General features: G+C 35.9%; 2 protein-coding genes across 2 annotated transcripts; both read right to left on the minus strand.

The window, feature by feature from the left end:
- Positions 1-17,278: 17,278 nt before the first annotated feature.
- On the minus strand, positions 17,279-18,014 carry LOC145593510 (uncharacterized). Its single transcript, XM_081649764.1, has 2 exons — positions 17,824-18,014; positions 17,279-17,716 (listed from the first exon to the last, which is right to left on the minus strand). The coding sequence occupies exons 1-2, from the start codon at positions 17,930-17,932 to the stop codon at positions 17,334-17,336; spliced, it is 492 nt and encodes a 163-aa protein (XP_081505890.1). The 5' UTR covers positions 17,933-18,014; the 3' UTR covers positions 17,279-17,333.
- Positions 18,015-18,018: 4 nt separating this feature from the next.
- Positions 18,019-19,574, minus strand: LOC145593952 (putative serine/threonine-protein kinase PBL7). The gene is made up of 6 exons (XM_081650308.1): positions 19,566-19,574; positions 19,180-19,501; positions 18,780-19,042; positions 18,530-18,680; positions 18,141-18,274; positions 18,019-18,036 (listed from the first exon to the last, which is right to left on the minus strand). Exons 1-6 carry the CDS (start codon positions 19,572-19,574, stop codon positions 18,019-18,021), a joined length of 897 nt encoding a protein of 298 aa, XP_081506434.1.
- Positions 19,575-20,635: the final 1,061 nt, after the last annotated feature.

The following is a 20,635-nucleotide window of genomic DNA, read 5'->3' on the forward strand; positions in this document are numbered from 1 at the left end:
ATTTAATTCTAAAATTTAGAGGAGGTAATATTTGGGGGGCCGGTTAGAGATCCTTTACACTCGCACATACTCCACGTACCTTTTTTTTTTTTTGACAAGAACTCCACGTACCTTATTATTGACCACTAATATTTTCTTATAATTGGGATCATATTTACTACGGAGTACTATCCAAAGAAAAAAAACAAAATTAAAATAAAAACGGATCATATTTATGCAAAAAAGATTTAACACGCAATGAAGACCTTGTTTAAAGAAAAAATGCAAGGAAGACATAAGAAACTTTCTACTGATCATAACATTATAAGGGACAGAGGAATCAAAGTGTATGGAAGACGACATATGAACTATGAAGAATGATTAATTCTAGCACCACCAACTAGGAGCTGAGTCAATCGGATATAAATTATCATAATTTTTTTTAAGGTAAGAACCCTGACCGTACCTCAACTTTCATATTATCATTGCTAGGAGCGAGAAGTACTACTAGTCATGTTCTATTATAATAAATAAATAATAAAGTGAAAAAGACATTATACTTTCCTTGTCATTTGGATTTGGTTTTTAATATGGTAATGATTTAGTTTAAAATTAATTTAATAATTTTGTAGGCCAAATTATGAAGGACACTATTATATATAAATGTACTACGTATTATGCATACCAAATATACGGCGAGTGCTTTAATTTAACCTTTAGCTATATAGAAACATGCAATGGAATATGGCAGGCCAGGGTATATCCCATATGTGTGGTCCGTTGAATATATTAATATCATAATTAATTACTAATTAGGCATATTCCATTTATGTTAATACTACAATATTATAATGTATTTTAGGGAAGATTATGATATGTAATTTGAGTTGTATACACTCTGTTTCTTTTAAAAGGAGGACAGGGTTTAGTCGTTTGGAAATTTTTCATGATATGTAATCTTGCCGAATCTAATTAATTAGTGTTATAACCATTCTTGTACTAAAGAATCAAGTCATAATTGGAGTTTAATTAGGATTATTTTATTATTGTTTTTGCTGATGAAGGGAATGAGGTATGTTTCCTAGGTCAAATACATTTAAATATTATCTAAGTTACTTCTCTCCCACTTCAAAACATTAATGATGAAATAGCTAATGTATAATAGAAAATTACAAATATTCTTTATATTTTGTTGGAAGTTCTTGATATAAAACAAGAGTGTTGGGAAAAATAAGAGAGAGAGAGAGAAAAATAAATGAAAGGGGAAAAGTCCCACATTGATTGGGGAGGAAGGTTTTTCCTTGTTTTTATAATGTAGTGCTTTAGCACTACTCAGTTGAGTGAGTTGGAGGTGTGTGTTACTCCACACACACACGCGCGCGCGCGCGCGCCGAGCCGGGTCGGGTCGGGCTCGGGTCTTGGGGAATGCGATGCGCGGGCGTGGGTCTTTGTTATCTTTTTGGAGAAATTTTATTTCCTTTTTCTTGTTAACAGAATATTCCCAAGTATCCGTTTTTTGACTGTTGGGATTTTCTAACTGTTGTGGGAATTAATCAGCCATTAATCCCTTGATTTTAGCTGATTAATTCACTCCCTTGTTTCTTGCCTCGTTTGTTGACTGACTAGATTAATCTGGTCATTTTCTTGGCCAGATTCTTCCCACCTTTCATGCTTTCCGTTTTTCCTCTTCACCCTATAAATATTCGGTGGTTTTCTTAGCCAAAATACACAACACAATCAGTCTTCTCTCTTCTCTAAACTTATCTAAACACATGTTCTTTCTGTTCTGTTTTCTGGGCAAGTATTCTGAGTTCCAGTCGGGTTTGTGAGTGCACATAAACTCCGGCGCCGTGCTTATCCTGGAGGGCGACCGCAATTGTCTACTGCACCGGGAGGTAGCGCGGAATCGTCTTTTAGGTCAGTGGTTCTCCACGACGCGGCTATTGTCAGTTTGGTTCACGCATCAAGAGATAAGTTATTTCTGTTTTATTGCTTATTAGTGTAACAATCTAAAAGACGATTATGGCTTCCAAATTCCTTGTTCCTGATATGTCTAAACTAGAACCTCTTGATGGAAAGAATTATAAACGTTGGGCTGTTAGGATGCATTTTTATTTGGAGCAGATTGATGTTGCATATGTTCTTGATGATATTGTTCAACCTGTTGATAAAGATGATTTGTCTGAATCTGAGATTAAGTTTTCTAAGGATGATAGAACTTGTAAGGGCATGTTGTTGCATTATATGTCGAATAGTCTGTTGGATATTTATATGGGTTTTTATCATGCTAAGGATATTTGGGATGCTTTAGAGAAAAAATATGGAGCTGATGATGCTGGTACTAAACGTTATTGTGTTAGTAAGTGGTTAAGTTTTCAAGTTGTTGATGATAAGCCTATTATTGATCAGATTCATGCTTATGAGAGTATTTGTATTAATATGGCTGCTGAAGGTCTGTCTATTTGTGATACTACCCTTGCTATTGTTCTTATTGAGAAACTCCCTCCCTCTTGGAAGGATTTTCGTAACCAACTCATGCACAAAAAGAAAGACCTAACCTTAGAGGAACTTGCTGCCCACCTCAAAATTGAGGAGGAAAACCGTATCAAAGACAAAACCCCTTCTGTTTTTCCTTCCTCTTCTTCTGCCAAAGCCAACCTTGTTGAACCCAAATCAAACAACCAGTCCAAAGCCAAAAACAGTAACCTTAAGCCTAATGGGAAAATTCAGAAGTACAAGTTTAAGGGAATCTGTTATGAGTGTGGTTTGACTGGTCACAGGGCTAGAGATTGCAGGGTCAAGAAGAAGAATGGGCAAAGTCAAGCAAACCTTATTGAGGATTCTGACGTTATTGTTGCTGTTGTTTTAGAAGCTAACTTTACAGGTAATGCTGCTGAGTGGATTGTTGACACTGGAGCTACCAGGCACATCTGCGCCAACAAGGACATGTTCACTACCTATGACAAGGTTGAAGGTGAAAATGTCTTCATGGGCAACTCAGCTTCTGCTTCTATCCAAGGCAAAGGGAAGATCGTTCTCGCTCTCACTTCTGGAAAATTGCTTACTCTCACTAATGTTTTGCATGTTCCAGAAATGCGCAGGAATTTAATTTCTGGCAGTTTGCTCATGAAAGCTGGACTGAAGCTCTCCTTTGATTCTGATAGATTAGTTCTTACTCGCAATGGGGAATTTGTGGGGAAGGGCTTTTGTAATGGGGGGCTTTTTACTCTTGATGTTAAAATTGACACTATGAATAAAAATGCTAGTACTTCTTCTGCTTATATTGCTGAGTCTATTGATTTATGGCATGCTAGATTAGGTCACGTTAATTTTGATTCTGTTAAAAGGCTTAAACACTTAAATTTGATTCCAAGTTTTTCTAAAACTGATTTTTCGAAATGTCAAGTTTGTGTTGAAGCCAAATTTACTAAGAAGCCATTTAAATCAGTAGATAGACAGACTGAAGTACTAGAACTTGTTCATAGTGACTTAGGTGATTTTAATAATCACGAAAGTAGAGGGGGTAAAAAGTATTATATTACTTTTGTTGATGATTGTTCACGTTTTTGCATGGTTTATCTTCTCAGGTCTAAGGACGAAGCTGAGGAAATGTTCCTCAAATATAAAGCTGAGGTAGAAAACCAGTTAGACAAAAAGATCAAGAGGGTTAGGAGTGACAGGGGTGGTGAGTACAGCCCTGACACTCTTAAGGCATTTTGTGAGCAACTTGGCATTGTTCATGAGACGACGGCTCCCTATTCACCCGAACAAAACGGGTTCCTCACAAGAAGCTTGACAAGACTCCATACGAAATATGGAAAGGTCGAGCGCCAAACCTGAAATACTTGAAAGTGTGGGGGTGCCTAGCAAAAGTAGGCATACCTAGCTTCAAGAGGGATAAGATTGGTCCCAAAACTGTTGATGCTATTTTTATTGGCTATGCTTATCAAAGTGCAGCTTATCGTTTCTTTGTTAAAGGTGCTAACAATTCTTATGCAGGTGGTCATATCATTGAAGCAAGAGATGCTGAGTTCTTTGAGAACATTTTCCCTTTGAAAATGTCTCCTTCTAACGATAGTGAATTGCATGCTAGTAGTTCTGTTAGTTTACCTATTGCTAATGCTCCTATTACTAATGATGATTCTGTTTTGGAGCCAAGGAGAAGCAAAAGGGCAAGAAAGGAAAATAGTTTTGGTCCTGATTTTATTACTTCTTATTTATCTGAATCTTCCTTAATTGATGATGATTTTGTGCATATTTTTGTTTTGGAAGATGATCCAAGAACCTATGATGAGGCAATGGGGTCAGTTGATGCTGTTTTTTGGAAAGAAGCAATTGATAGTGAATTACAATCAATTCTCAATAATAACACTTGGGAATTGGTTGAACTTCCTAGAGGTTGTAAGCCCATTACTTGTAAATGGATCTTTCGGAAAAAATTAAAGGCCGATGGATCCATAGACAAGTATAAGGCAAGGATAGTGGTAAGGGGTTTTACTCAAAAGTTTGGCATTGATTATTTTGATACTTACTCCCCCGTTACTAAAATTGCAACCATTAGGACTTTAATTGCTCTTGCTTGCATTTTTGGTCTTGTTGTTCATCAAATGGATGTCAAAACTGCTTTTTTGAATGGTGACTTGGATGAGGAGATTTACATGGTCCAACCTGAAGGGTTCGTTGTTCCAGGACAAGAGGAGAAGGTTTGTAAGTTAGTCAAGTCATTGTATGGGCTTAAACAAGCTCCAAAGCAATGGCATGACAAATTCGATAAGACTATGACTGGTAATGGTTTTCATGTTAATGAAGGTGACTCTTGTGTTTATTTTAAGCATGATAGTCATGGTTGTGTAATTATTTGTCTTTATGTGGATGATATGTTGATTTTTGGGACTAACTTGGATCGTGTAAATGAGACAAAACAGTTTTTGAGTTCGAATTTTGAAATGAAAGACATGGGTGAGGCAGATGTGATTTTGGGAGTAAAAATCAAGAGGACTCCAAATGGCATCTGTCTTAATCAGTCACACTATGTTGAAAAACTTCTTAAAAAGTTTGAATCATTTAATGTCGATCCAGTTAAGACTCCCTATGACCCAAGTTTCCACTTAAAGAAAAATAATGGTAATCCAGTTAATCAGTCTGAATATGCTAGAATTATTGGTAGTGTTATGTTTCTTATGAACTACACTAGACCTGACATTGCTTATTCTGTTAGTAGGTTGAGCAGGTACACTCATAATCCAAGCAGTGATCATTGGATTGCTCTAAGGAGGTTGCTTAGGTACCTTAAGGGTACTATGGATTGGGGTTTGCATTACTCCAAATTTCCTGGAGTTTTGGAGGGTTTTTGTGATGCCAACTGGGTATCCGATAATGATGAAGTTAACTCCACTAGTGGCTATGTCTTCACCCTTGGGGGTGGAGCCGTATCCTGGAAATCTTGTAAGCAATCTTGTACTGCTATGTCTACTATGGAATCTGAGTTTATTGCTCTTGAATTGGCAGGTCATGAGGCAGAATGGTTGAGGAACATGCTTGCAGATATTCCACTGTGGGGGAAGCCAGCTCCTTCAGTTGCACTTCATTGTGATTCGCAAGCTGCTATTGCTGTTGCACACAACCATGCCTATAATGGGAAGAAGAGACACATCCGTCTGAGGCATAAAGCCGTCAGAAATTTGTTGTCTGAAGGGGTGATATCACTGGACTATGTTAAGTCCGAAAAGAACATTGCGGATCCGTTAACTAAAGGCCTATGTAAAAAACTAGTTTTGGAAACATCAGAAGAGATGGGGCTAAAGCCCGTTGTATGAATTGTGAAATAATGAACTCCTACTCACTATGAGTTCAAAGGGGAACGTTATGTAATAATTCGGAAGCACATTTTTATTTTTGTCCATCTCTAGATGTTTGTTTTGTGCTTAGCTACATATGAGAAGGAGGTTGAGCATACGGCTCTTAATGAACCCATATCCATATTTTTGGAGGTGTGTTGTAGCTCACACTTGATGGAGTTCACCTACTTAGGTGTGGAAGTGTGGCCGCTTCCTATGAGTATTTCGTGGGCTTATACTCTAGAGCACCTATGAGCATCCAGGCTGGACGTATGGCCAGTATAATGCGTCACCTTTATTCGCGGAATTTCAGAATATTATACATGTTCAATTGTGTGGCTCAAAGTGACGGGTCCCTAACTCCCTATTAAGTTCAAGACGAAGGTCACTTGGTAGGTGAGGGATCATAGCTTGATGTCCACTATGTGTTAATTCAATTCGCGAGACATTGACACTTATGCAATTGTTTTGTTTTGCCCAGAATTCATTTTTTCATTCTTTTTCATATCTTCGAACCTGTGGGGGATTGTTGGAAGTTCTTGATATAAAACAAGAGTGTTGGGAAAAATAAGAGAGAGAGAGAGAAAAATAAATGAAAGGGGAAAAGTCCCACATTGATTGGGGAGGAAGGTTTTTCCTTGTTTTTATAATGTAGTGCTTTAGCACTACTCAGTTGAGTGAGTTGGAGGTGTGTGTTACTCCACACACACACGCGCGCGCGCGCGCGCCGAGCCGAGCCGGGTCGGGTCGGGCTCGGGCCTCGGGACTTGGGACTTGGGACTTGGGGTCTTGGGGAATGCGATGCGCGGGCGTGGGTCTTTGTTATCTTTTTGGAGAAATTTTATTTCCTTTTTCTTGTTAACAGAATATTCCCAAGTATCCGTTTTTTGACTGTTGGGATTTTCTGACTGTTGTGGGAATTAATCAGCCATTAATCCCTTGTAATTCACTCCCTTGTTTCTTGCCTCGTTTGTTGACTGACTAGATTAATCTGGTCATTTTCTTGGCCAGATTCTTCCCACCTTTCATGCTTTCCGTTTTTCCTCTTCACCCTATAAATATTCGGTGGTTTTCTTAGCCAAAATACACAACACAATCAGTCTTCTCTCTTCTCTAAACTTATCTAAACACATGTTCTTTCTGTTCTGTTTTCTGGGCAAGTATTCTGAGTTCCAGTCGGGTTTGTGAGTGCACATAAACTCCGGCGCCGTGCTTATCCTGGAGGGCGACCGCAATTGTCTACTGCACCGGGAGGTAGCGCGGAATCGTCTTTTAGGTCAGTGGTTCTCCACGACGCGGCTATTGTCAGTTTGGTTCACGCATCAAGAGATAAGTTATTTCTGTTTTATTGCTTATTAGTGTAACATATTTAAGTCTCTAAATTTACAAGGTCAACATCCTAAACTTGTTAAATATGATGCTAATCACAAAGCACCCTAAGAGGTGCTAATATTAAACAACAACCATAGACCTTTATATTTTATACCTTTCCAAAATTAAACACGAACCATGATTTCGTCACCTTTTCATGACTTACGCATAATATTTTGTATTGTCTTTATTTTCACTTTCTGGCTTTTTGTTTCCTCAACTACTCAAGAGACTGAGGAGTTTTCCAGACTTAATTTTGAATGCGACTATGATAAGGGCACCTATTCAAGTAATGGTACTTTTAGGGTAAACCTTGAACTTGCATTTTCCAATCTCACTGCCCTCTCTTCTTCGCGCATCTTCTCCAACATCACGGTCGGATCCGATGCTGATGAGGCTAACAAAGTCTATGCCCTTTATGATTGCCGGAATGATATATCCCTAGATAAATGTCACCGTTGTATCAAGGTTGCCGTCAATAATACTCTAGATTTATATCGTTGCATTTATCAACCTAAAGAGGCCGTTGCCATGTATGAGGTAATGATAGACTTTTTTCATTCATATATAATTATATGTTGTATGCATCTTTCCGTTTCATATGTATGTATTGTAGCGCATTGTTAAAAACCTATTTCAAAACGCATTCTACATATATAATTCGTGTTTCTTTGCAACTTTTTTCATAAACCGTCTTTCAATTACACATTTTGTGTGAAACCACCTTTTAATAAAACTCTAGTAAGAACATACCCTTTTTTTGTGTGTGTATTAATTAGCACCATATGTGTGACGCAGACTTCCGGCATAAACTTACATTTCTAGGCATTAACCCACCTACGTGTAAGGTACGTGACCTCCAATAACACTTATTTCAATTACATAATCACCATTCACCACCATACTACATAACCACTAGGGGTACCTCACTTGGCCTAACCCATCCAATCTCCCTCGAAACAACCCAACAACCTCCGGAAACTCACATAACCTCCTCAAAACAACTTAATCACCTCTAAATTCCACCCAAGCACCTAGATACCACCCACTTACCATCGATAAACACACTAATTCCATTGCCAAACACCTCCAAAACTACCTATACGCAACAAATGTTCACCCTCACTCCTACAAAACCTCACACTAATCACCAAGAATTCACCTATTACCTTCGAAAGTCATCTAAATGCTTAGGAATATTTTTTTTATGAGCATATATTATAAGATCAGTATTGATGTCATGAGGCATGGTTACTTGTTAGAAACTAATATGAGGCTTGGTTACCAGGAATGCACATTACGCTATGCAAACCGCATGATCTTCTCAATAATAAAGCTCACCCCAAATTATACATTTTGCGACCCATTCGTGTTCATCAACCGTGCTATCAAGATGGATGTCAAGTCAAACTTCGAATCACTAATCGATGAAGCAACCACAAATAGTTCATCGTCGAGTTACTTTGCAATTAAGTACGTGGATTATATAGTAGAACGTGACTTCTACTTTTTGGTGCAATGCACACCAGATCTAAGCAAGGTACAATGCAAGGAATGTTTGACGGATGCTTTAAATTACACGGTCGAATCGTGTGCGACCGAAGACCGATTAGGGAGTAGAATTAAGGGGCCAAGTTGCGAAATGAGATATAGTGTTGATCCTTTCTTTAATGTATCATCGTCCAACCTTATTTCAGCCTCTGTTACTCCTCCTCCAGACGATCACGATAATTTGTCTTCCGATGACCTTCCTCCCACGAGTTCTACACCGATTTTGCCACCACCTTCAACGCCTAGTGAAGGAGGTCGACCACGTTCGATGTCCACGGAAATAACTTATATTCTCGCGGCCTGTCTTGCTCTTTTGATTGTGTATTGTGTTAGGAAACTTTGTAAAAAATTATGTTGTTAAGCATGTATCACGTACTATGGACAGTTTTTAAATAGTTATAACATAATTGTAGTTATTTATACTAGATTAAATCTCAACATTTATTTAATTTTACTTAATCTAAACCGTAAATTAATTAAGATGACGTTATAGTTATAAAAAAAATGACAAAAACAACTAAAGAACGAAAAAAAAAGAAGCCTTTTTCGGTTTCCTAATCCTTATGTCTAATGCTCTAGCTGTACTTTGCTTTTGTCCCTTCTCTTTTGTAATCCCTCTTTGTTCGAGTTGTTTCCAACAATAACAACAACAAAAACAACAAAGTCTTAGTGTCAAAATCGTTCGAAATGAAATAAAAGCATACTAAAATTTTCTACAGTGTCATTTTTCAATAAATGACACCATAATATAATGACGTGTCAAGTTATAATTGGTCAATATTTTATTTATTTTTAAAAGGCTAAATGTACTATACATGTATATATGCTTGTAAATACATGTATTTTTATAAAGAATACGTCATTATAATTTTTTTTTAAAAAAAAACATTTGCAAAAATTAAATTATAATTAAATTTCTGAAAATCAAACTAAAAAAAAAAAAAAAAAAACTGCAAATCAAATATTTACGGAGTAGTGTTCTTCAATTGACAATTGCGTTCATCATCCATAATGGCCATTCTTTTTTATGATCTCTCTCCTGGGCAATTAGGATGCAGCAATTAGGTTGAAGGTTCCGGCGAAGGTTCAAGGCGGCGGCTCAAACTTCCGATGAAATTTCAAGCGATTTTAGGCGTATTTTGGGTGCATTTTTGGTGCTTTTTAGGGGTGTTTCTGGGTGGGTTTCTGGTGCGGTTTTCAGGCGACAACATAGAAATTCCGACATGGCAGTTCTTGGACTATTTGGCGACGGTTTTAGGATCGATTTTGGTCAATTTCTCGGGAGGGATATGGTCAGTTTTTCGGCAGTGTATATTTTCGAAAATTTATTAATATTATAAAACAGATTTTCATAATTTATGAAATGATTAAAGCTTTCAGAGATTGATTTCGATAGGGAAGACGAGTGTGGAATTTATCTGAGCTAGACGAGGGTGTAAATGTGAGCAACAGCTCTGAATTGGCAGTCGAAAATGATTGATTAAAGATGATGAACGATGATGAACGATATGATGAACGATGTGAAGAACGATGATGAACACGGATGATGAACGAATTTAATTTTATGATTCCTAATTATAATCTTAAATTTGAAATTAATTTTTATTATAAAACTAGATTTTCATACTTTATAATTATACATATATTAAAAAAAATACAATTAAAAAATACAATTTTAATACATTATGGACATTAAAAATAATTCAAAATGAAAATAAAAATACAAAATAAAGGCCAATCAGATTTTGCCACATCAACAAGTTGTGGTGTCATTTTTAAAGAATGACATTGTAGAATTTTTATACTAAAATAATCGTTTGAAACAAAAAAAAAAAAAAAAGTGTGTAAAGTGAAAAATATAATAAAAAGAATATACAAATAAGACTTAAGAGAGTTTTAAAAGAGTGCTAAGGGAATAAAAAGGAGAGGAGAAATATTTGAGATACAAAAATGAAGTCTGTTTTTGTAAAGGATTTAAAACAAGTAAAGTTTGCACTCCACAAGTTGAGTAAATAATAAAAGTAAATATCAAAATAATATAAACAAAGTATATACGTATAAACATCCTCGACGTAAATTTTTTCCCTCCAATCCACCCTAGTGCCCTACTCAACACCATATTTTCTTCGATACAAAAATATTATAAATAAACTAGACTTTATTGATTTCATTAAAACATATCCCTTAAAGATTACATCTTTTTAACCATTTTGTTGTCTCCACTACTCATCTTAAAACATTAATATATATCCTCAATTCCATATGTTTAGATACTAATAATTTAATTTACAACAAATTGTTTATTTTTACGTTAGTAGAACTTATGGTCAAATTTAATTTTATAACTTGACCCAACACAATAACGCAGCGGGGCAATTTTTAGGAGATGGAGAGCACTACGTGCATAAAATGTTGAATACTACTCCCTCCATCCCTTATTGTATGCCCCATTTGACTTTTTAATGTCAAAAACATGTATTAAAATGTCAAACTTCCATATCTATACGGATAAAATAATAAAATTTGATTTAAAATACTCCCTCCGTCACCTTAATACAAAGCCTCTTTCTAGCATTTATTACTCACATAATAAAGAGAAAGAGGCTTTTAATTAAAGAACGGAGGGAGTAATATATAATGTATAGAAATTATTGACAAAAAAAAAACTTTGAGTTAAAAGGAACATAAATTGACTAAAAGTTACCCTAATACAGTAACATTGCTTGATGTACAATAATATTATTGTAAATCGGGTGTTTGATAAGTTTTTATCAAATTGTTACAATGAGGCAAACAATTAAGGACGAGGGGTAAATATATGTATTACTAAATTTGGTAATGACTTCAACTTAAATTACTTAGATGATTTTTTAGGCAAGACTATAGTGTATACAGTAGGGGTGAGCATAACAGGGTACCCTGTAAAAATTTCAGGAACCGGAACCGGAACCTGTTGCAACAGGTTCCTCAAAATGGGAACCGGAACCGGAACCTGTTGAACAGGTTCCTAGAAATTGGGAACCGGAACCGGAACCTACAGGTTCCGGTTCCGATTCAGGGTACCCTGTATTATAAGATACTCACTAACTTTTTGTAGATTTTTTAATAAAAAACCGGTTAGTCACTAATTTATAATGTTTACAGCTCGCAAATAAGACAAACTAATAGTAGTTATCTTACAAATTTAATATATATATTTTTATAATTTCAATTTTGATATATATTATTTAAAAATTGAGTACAAGCTAGTGTATAATTAAAAATTAAGTGATATTTTTATCAGGTACAGGGTACCCTACAGGTTCCGGTTCCAAAAATTTGAGAACCTGATCCGGAACCTGTTACAACAGGTTCTCCAATTTGCTACCCGGAACCGGAACCTCTTGTACAGGTTCCGGTTCCGGAACCTGCGGTTCCTAACAGGTTCCGGTTCCGATTCAGGGTACCCTGATTTTTTGCTCACCCCTAGTATACAGCGAGTGCTTTCATTCACATACGGCAGGCCAAAGTATAACACATACGTGTGGTCGGTTGCATATAATAAAATCATTATTAATTAGGCATATTCCATTTATGTTAATACTACAATATTCAAATGCATTTAATTATAGAGAAGATTATGATATGTAATTTGAGTTGTATACACCCTATTTTCTTTTCTTCTTTTGACGGAGTGACTTTCAAAGGAGGACGGGGTTTAGTCGTTTAGACAACATTAATCATGTAACTATTACAATCTCACAGTATCTAATTAATTATGAAATAAATAGTGTCATAATCATTCTTGCACTTAATAATCAAGTCATAGTTGGAGTTTAGTTGGGATAATTATAGTAAAGTTTTTGCTGATGATTGGAATGAGGTATGTTTCCTAGGTCAAACATGTTGAATCCAAGTTACTTCTTCCCTACCACTTCAAAACAATAATGAATTGAAATAGCTGATAATATAAACATACCTAAATTTACAACCTCAACATGTTCAAATGATGCTAAGCAGTAAGCACTCTAAGAGTTGCTAATATTAAAATGATGCTAAACATACCTAATATAAACATACCTAAATTTGCCCCCCCTTGGTTCCGCCACTGCTAAGAGTTGCTAATATTAAACACTAACCATTGACCTTTAGATTCATATACCTTCCCAAAATTAAACACAAACCATGATTTCGTCGAATTTTCATGGTTTCCACATAACATTTTGTTTCCTCTTTGTTTTCACATTCTGCCTTTATTGTGTTTCTTCGATTACTCAAGCCACTGATGAGGAGTTTGTGAGAAATGATTGGGAATGCAACGATACCAAGGGTACCTATACTATTAATGGTACTTTTAGTTCAAACCTTAAACTAGCATTTTCCAATCTCACGGTCCTCTCTTCTTCACGCATTTTCTCCAACGTAACAGTCGGATATGATGACGACGAGGCTAACAAAGTCTACGCCCTTTATGACTGCCGGAATGATATTCCCCTTGATAAATGTAACCGCTGCATTAAGGATGCCATCGAGAGTATTCTAGATCTTTGCAATGATCAACCTAAAGAGGCCATTGTCATATATGAGGTAATAACAATAGTGTTCTCGTTCATGTATATACTTTATGCAGATTTCCATTCTACATGATTTAATTTGATAATAGAAGAGCATGTTTGGTAACAGTGTTTTTTGGGTGGAAATGGATTCAATTAAATTATTTTAATTACCGTTACCAAATGTTTGGTTTGAAGATTTAGGTAATAACCAATTAGTTTATTACCATTACCTAGGAGTAATGGTTACCACTTACTTGAATACCATTACCCTCCTCAACCAAAAAGAAGGGAAAAAAAAGGTAGGTTTAAGTGATCCATTTCCATGATTAAACCAATTAAACAAATGATTCTTAAAAAAAAAAAAAAAAAAAAAAATGTAAGAGTTTTTTTTGTGAACGAGATGTAAGAGTTATTTAATTTATTTCCTTTCCTACCTCTTATTTGTTTCCTCTCTACTTCATTTTCAATATTCATTCCAAACGCCTCCTAAATTTTAATTTTGCTTTTTTAACCAGGAATGCATGTTACGCTATGCAAATCGCACGATCTTCTCAACTATGGAGCTCAACCCAAACTATACAAGTTGTGCCTTAGAATATTACACCAACCGTATGATCAAATTGCCTATCAAGTCAAACCTCGAAACACTAATCAACAAAGCAACCAAAGAAAGTTCATCATCAAGTAACTTTGCAACTAAGTACGTGAGTGATATAGTAGGAGATAGGTTCTTTTATTTTTTAGTACAATGTACACCAGATCTAAGCAAGGTACAATGCAAGGAATGTTTGACGGATGCCTTAAATTTCACGGTCGATTCGTGTGCGAGTTATAACCGATTAGGAGGTCAAATTAAGGGGCCAAGTTGCCAAATGAGATATGATGTTAAACGTTTCTTTAATGTGTCATCGTCCGACTATAGCTCTACTCCTATGAGTTCCAAGTCCAAGGCTAAACTTTCTTTCCTTATCGTAATCATATGTGTGGTTTTTTTCTTTGCATTGTTGGTTAAGATAATTTGTCGAAGAAGATCTTAAGTTTGTCCAAGTTTATAAATTTTAGACCTATAAATGTATCTGTGAACTGTGAGAAGATACGTTTAAGAAGGATTCTTATTTTCGTTTTCTAGTGGAAAAATCCAAATTAATTTCAATCGTTGACTTGTCTTATATTTCCGATACTTTAAGCATTTGTAATGCACACACACTAACTCCATATTTTTTACCCAAAAATCCCTTCTTTCACTCTTTCTCTTATCTTTCCATCAACTTGCAAATAATTTTGCATGAACTTGAGTCCAATTTTTATTTGGAAAAGAGAAACGCATGAACCATAGGAAATTTAAGAATGGAGATGTATAGGAAGAGAGATCGAGTGAAAGTGAGTCAAACGTTGCTTGATACGAAAACCATACTTAATGGACTCCAATTTGATTTTTTTCGTTACCTGGATATATGTATTTCAATTAAACAGGCAAAATTATATGGACTAATTGCCAGCATTTATATTTATATATTACATATATCATAGGGTGCACTGAGTCATTAATTGCTACTCATGCACACTATTCTTTAGTTGTTAATTACTAATTTTTGTTCTATTTGATCATATTACAATTCACATAAGACAGCTAAAGTTAGTTAAGCAACATGATACATGCAATAACTTATTGATAATATACAATAATGCGGTATGTTTCCTTGGTCAAACATAGTTGGATCGAAGTTACTTCCCTCCCACTTCAAAACAACAATAAAATAGTCAATACAAATATTCTTTATATGAGTACATTCTAATTTTTATAAAATAATTTATATAAATAAGGTCAACGTCCTTAGCTTGTTAAATACGAGGCTAAATTGAACTTTTAGATTCGTGTACCTTGCCAATCAAATTAAACACGAACCATGGAATCATCACATTTTCATGGCTTCCATAAAATTTATTGTTTCCTCTTTATTTTAACATTTTGCCTTTGTGTTCCTTTAACTACTCAAGCATTGAGAGAGTTTTGGCCAAAAGAATGGGAATGTGACGATACCAAGGGCACCTATACTAGTAATAGTACTTTCAGTTCAAACCTTGGACTTGCATTTTCCAATCTCACGGCCCTCTCTTCTTCACACATCTTCTCCAATGTCACGGTCGGATCTGATGATGATAAGGCTAACAAAGTTTACGCTCTTTATGACTGCCGGAATGATATTCCCCTAGATAAATGTCGTGGCTGCATCGAGGATGCCGTCAATAGTACTCTAGACATTTGCTATAAAGAACCTAAAGAGGCCGTTATCATATATGAGGTAATTAATAATATAGTACAGTATACTCTTTCATTTTTCTATTGATGCATCTTTCTAGCTAATTCTTAGATATTGATCATATAGAATGACAATCTTATGTAATTTCGTTCATTATTGTTAAAAACCAATTATATGATGCAATATCAAAAAAAAAATTACTAGTCCTATAATAGAGAAAAAAACCATGCAATTACTAATAATAGTATATATAATGCATTCAATTCAAGCTTTATATGTCTCGTGTACCTTCTAGTATAATACAATGACGTCTCTTAATTTTAATTTCCATTACACATTTCTTTTTACTAGGAATGCATGTTACGCTATGCAAACCGCATGATCTTCTCAACTATGGAACTCACCCCAAACTATACGAATTGCGCCTTAGTCTATTTTATCAACCGTGCGATCAAAGGGGATATCAAATCAAACCTCGAATCACTAATCGATGAAGCAATCACGGAAAGTTCATCATTGTCGACTTACTTTGCAATTAAGAACGGGACCGAAATAGCAGATAGGGACTTCTATTTTTTGGTACAATGTACACCAGATCTAAGCAAGGTACAATGCAAGGAATGTTTGACGGATGCTTTAAATTTCACGGTGGAATCGTGTGCGAGTGATAACCGATTATGGGGTCAAATTAATGGACCAAGTTGCCAAATGAGATATGATGTTAATCCTTTCTTTAATGTGTCGTCAAACCTTATCTCACCCTCGCATTCACCTCCTCTAAGTGATCAAGATACAGAAATTTCAGGTCAACCTTCATTGGTTTCGATCCCAAAGCTTTCTTTATGTCTTTTCATGATTTTAATGTCTTTATTGTATGTAATGCAATAATATTACTAGTATGACTTTTGTATGTGTGAAAAAGAGAAAACATTCCATATATATATATATAAAGGTGGGCATGGGCCATGCCGGCACGCGGGCGACACGGCACGATTTCAGCACGGCCCGGCACGGCACGGTGGCCCACTTGTGGGCCGTGGGCCGTGCCGTGAACACAAATGTTGAAATTTGGCATGGCACGCCGACACGGCCCGCTGGCACGACCCGCCGACACGTTATTTTTATAATCTATATATATCGATTTTGTATAATATATATATTTTTAAAAATAAAAAAATTAAAAAACCGTGGTGGCCCGCGGCACGACACGGCACGACCCGCCAAGCACGTGGGCCGTGTCGTGCCGTGGGCTAGGGTGTGCCAACTTGGCACGGCACGGCACGGCACGGCCCGCCACCAAGCTGGCACGGCACGGCACGAGCCCAACCCCGGCACGGCCAAGCACGGCCCGCGACGGCACGGCATATATATATATATATTTTCCCGAGGATTTAATTTTCTTATTAGCGCGCCATGTAGGATTATAAATTTTTGTTGTAACCAATTAAATAAGACATTTCGACCATTCAGTGGATTAAAATTGTAAATATGATATCATGGACAACAAAAGCCGTTGCATTAGCGTGTTGCCTTAGCGTTAATTATGCAACGATTTAGTGTACCTAATGCAGCAGTCCTTTATCTTCTTCAAGGGCCGTTCCATTAGCCTAACAACTTGCCTTATCAATTTGTTGCCCAAATTTACATTACCTACAGTCTAATTTTCAAAATTGGAAGAGTATAGCCCTGTTCTTTTGTACTTATTTTTTAGGATTTCTGTCCAACTCAATTCATATCGTTTCAATAATAATACGGAGTAATAAAAGACTTGTAATCAGAGGAATTATAACATTACCAAATTAAGAAACTTGAACATTAAGGTAATTACTAATTGCATTGTTATGATCTATTACATCCCAATTTTCCCTAACAACACGTAACTTACACAAGTACTTTACAATAGCTTGCATACTTGGTAGGCGCTGAAAAGTTTCAAGACATCGCATTGTGAGGCGAGTTAATTTCAAACCATCAGCACTATCGTACTTAGGATCATTCATCAATTCTCTATGCACTAATGGTACCTCAGATTTACATAAGGAGGAAGTAATACACCTCTCAGTGTGCTCCAACATCGCCCATCGATCTAACGTCTCACATTCTGATGTATGGCGTTTACCATTGGGGCATCGATGATCTCTTTTGGATATTAACGCGAAAAGAGTTAGTCCATAATTTTCAACTGTTGAACAACAAAATGATAGGGTCATTATTAAGGCAAAATTTCAAAAATATGACTAATGTTGAACATTGTAAAGCATAAAAAAAAAACAGGTTGTACTAGCATACCATCATAGTCAATCCTGGTACGATCAAACGATTTTCCAATACTGTAGTCATACATGTCTTCTTTTGCATAACGACCGGATTCCCAGTTGAAATCGAATAATACGGGCATATAATTCTGCAAAGTTAAATTTATAAAGACAATCTATCATATAAAGCATATAAGAAATATTCCACATTCTTTTGTGATTTAAATATTTAAATATAAGAAGATGACTTGATATGTGCTCCAAACAAGCATGATAAACAAACCAGTAAATCATGAAGAACATATACAGTATATAAGAAATAAAAAACAAGATAGGCAAAGGAAGGCAAACCTCGTCTATAATTACAGAAGAAGGACTAATTCTTGGGGTCACAGAAGGGAAATCTCCATGTTTCTTATGCATATATTCCATAATGCACGCCAGGATCAACGCCACCTTGATTCTATGCAACCATGTGAAGCTATCTAGTAGTCCAAAAACCCATTATTAGTCAAGGATTGGGAGTATTGTTGTATTTATTAAGGAACTAAAAGACACATATTATCTAGGTAAAACAAAATATTCTTTACTAAGCTAATAGAATTTGCTCATATGTTTGGCAGCTGGGAAAACTATAAAAGTTCAAGAAATGGACTAAACTTGTATAGTTGTATATATTTAGCTTTTGTCTATTTCCAAATAATATGGTAAATTTAAAGCTCAATGGCATTGACAATTACCTTTAGGAATGAGGTTTTCCAAGTGATCCAGGGGATTAAAATCATATATCATTCCAAGTCGCTCATTGCTATCTTCTGCACAATAACCAAGCAGGCTCATGAAGTTTGGATGACATGTAAAATTTGGATGCTTTGATAACTTCAATTCTTCCTGAAATACAAATTCAAATTAGAAAGCTCTTGAGGATGGTCTGATAGAATACGGGAAAAGGAAAAAAAAATTAGACAGTATGGTCTACAATCTACATACACGAAAACAAAGCATCGCGTACTCCTTGTGTTCATTGTATGGATTCTCTGCTGGTATAACCCATTTCTTCACAACAACATTCTTAGCTGATGAATCATCTGCATCTGATTCATAAAGTTTTCCACGAAACACCTTAAAATCCTCAGTTCTTGCTAATAATTTCTCATTACTGAAGTGATTGGTGCAGAGCTTTAAATCATCAAAGCACATCTTCTGAGGGAGCACCCTTCGTTGCAGTTGCGTTGAAGAACAATCCTTTTCTTCTACATATCAAAAAAGTAGCACAATATAAGTAAGCATAGTGTAAAATCTATACATGTGTAGTGAAGTGGAATGTGCTCTGTTACAGATTCAGGGGATATAAAAAAAATTATACGAGTGATGGGAGAACAATAATAACCTGAGGAGAAGCTGGTACGATGAGAACAATGGAGGTATGCAGAAATTTTTAGTTCACAAGTCCTCGAAACCATTGGAATTTTCATCAAATCATCTCTGAACCTTAGATCGTGCCTTGAATTAGCTGGGAGTAGCTCAACCAGGAAAGTACTCAGTGTCTCTCCATGCCTGAGTAAATAACTTATGAGTTCAAATTCTGCTCGATTAGACTCGCAATCCAACACTTGAACCTGACGAAGGCTTGACAACAAACAGGCAGGCACATTGCTAGGTTGAACCCATGTTGAATCCTTACTGAATTCAGAATCTTTGCCCTTGAAATCCTGAATTTAGTAGTACAATTAGACATGATAAACAAAGAATTTTTGTGAAAAGAAGCTTTAACACATATAACATGAAACAGAAACAACCTTATGACCATAACTTCAAGATTTGGTGCACATTCCAACAATTTTGGGAGAACATCCCACGAAGAGTAGTTGAGAAAGCACAACTGCAAGCGAACTAAAGATAAAAAACGAGTAAGGTTAAAATACTCGCGACCACAACTGATGCTGAGTGCCTGCAACAGAAAACCAACAATCATATTAGATGATTAGCTAAAGCCTCTTTTTAAAAAAAAAAAAAAAGGTGTTGCTTTAAAACTCACATTCATTGTATGAGCTTTCAAATTCAAGGACTTGACATGGGAGAGTCCACGCAAGAGCTTGCAAACCCATTTAATATAAGGATGTAGCCGTTGTATTTTTCTAATGAAGGGAGGTCCGATGTCAAGTTTTACATTGACAAGGCGATTACTTTTTATGATATAGTGTTGGAATGTTTCATCCACAATGACAAGCTCCTCCAAGAATGGTGCATTGATGTAAAATTTGTTCAACGCATTTATTGATCTGAATTTCATACACAGTTTCTTCAAGGAAGGTGCATAGATTTTAAAAAAACGCTTATCATCACCTAAACAAAAGCCTCCAAAATAAGCTACTTCGAGTTGTGGAGAAGCTCGAATTAGATGGATCAATAACCACGGTATTTTATCCATAAAGAAATGCAAGACCTTGAGGTTGGGAAGAAACAAACTTTTGATATTACAAGAGACGCGCAATGGTCTATCAAACCAAAAACATAGTTTGAGAACTCGCAATGATGTACTATTAAAAATTGTAATAGGAAACCGCACCTTGTTCCTTGGACTACGCATACAAATACCGATATTAAAGTAGATTTCAATCTCTTCAGCTTGTAGTTTGTTGACAATCCCATCTAGCCATGATGTAATCGCATCAGAGTCCCGTAGAAACGAGTACATCATAAGGAAAAAGTTATCAACCCGGGGCGTCTTGTTGAGTTTAAGCACTCTTTCAATGAAGTTGTGTAACGACAATACACGATCTGTGATATCATATCCATCTTCTAAATCGCGAATGTAATCAATGAATGAATGGCGATCATCAAAC

This window comes from Chenopodium album, chromosome 19, assembly GCF_948465745.1.
Source record: "Chenopodium album chromosome 19, dcCheAlbu1.1, whole genome shotgun sequence".
Classification (NCBI taxonomy): Eukaryota; Viridiplantae; Streptophyta; class Magnoliopsida; order Caryophyllales; family Amaranthaceae; genus Chenopodium; species Chenopodium album.

Excerpts from the sequence above, each read along its gene's own strand:
- LOC145593510 (XM_081649764.1), bottom strand. The coding sequence starts at position 17,932 with ATGCCCGTATTATTCGATTTCAACTGGGAATCCGGTCGTTATGCAAAA. Across the intron at positions 17,717-17,823 it reads TACCAGGATTGACTATGATG|TTGAAAATTATGGACTAACT; the intron begins GTATGCTAGTAC and ends GTTGTTCAACAG.
- LOC145593952 (XM_081650308.1), bottom strand. Across the intron at positions 19,043-19,179 it reads TCGTACCAGCTTCTCCTCAG|AAGAAAAGGATTGTTCTTCA; the intron begins GTTATTATTGTT and ends TTTGATATGTAG. Across the intron at positions 18,681-18,779 it reads ACGCGATGCTTTGTTTTCGT|GAAGAATTGAAGTTATCAAA; the intron begins GTATGTAGATTG and ends TTTGTATTTCAG.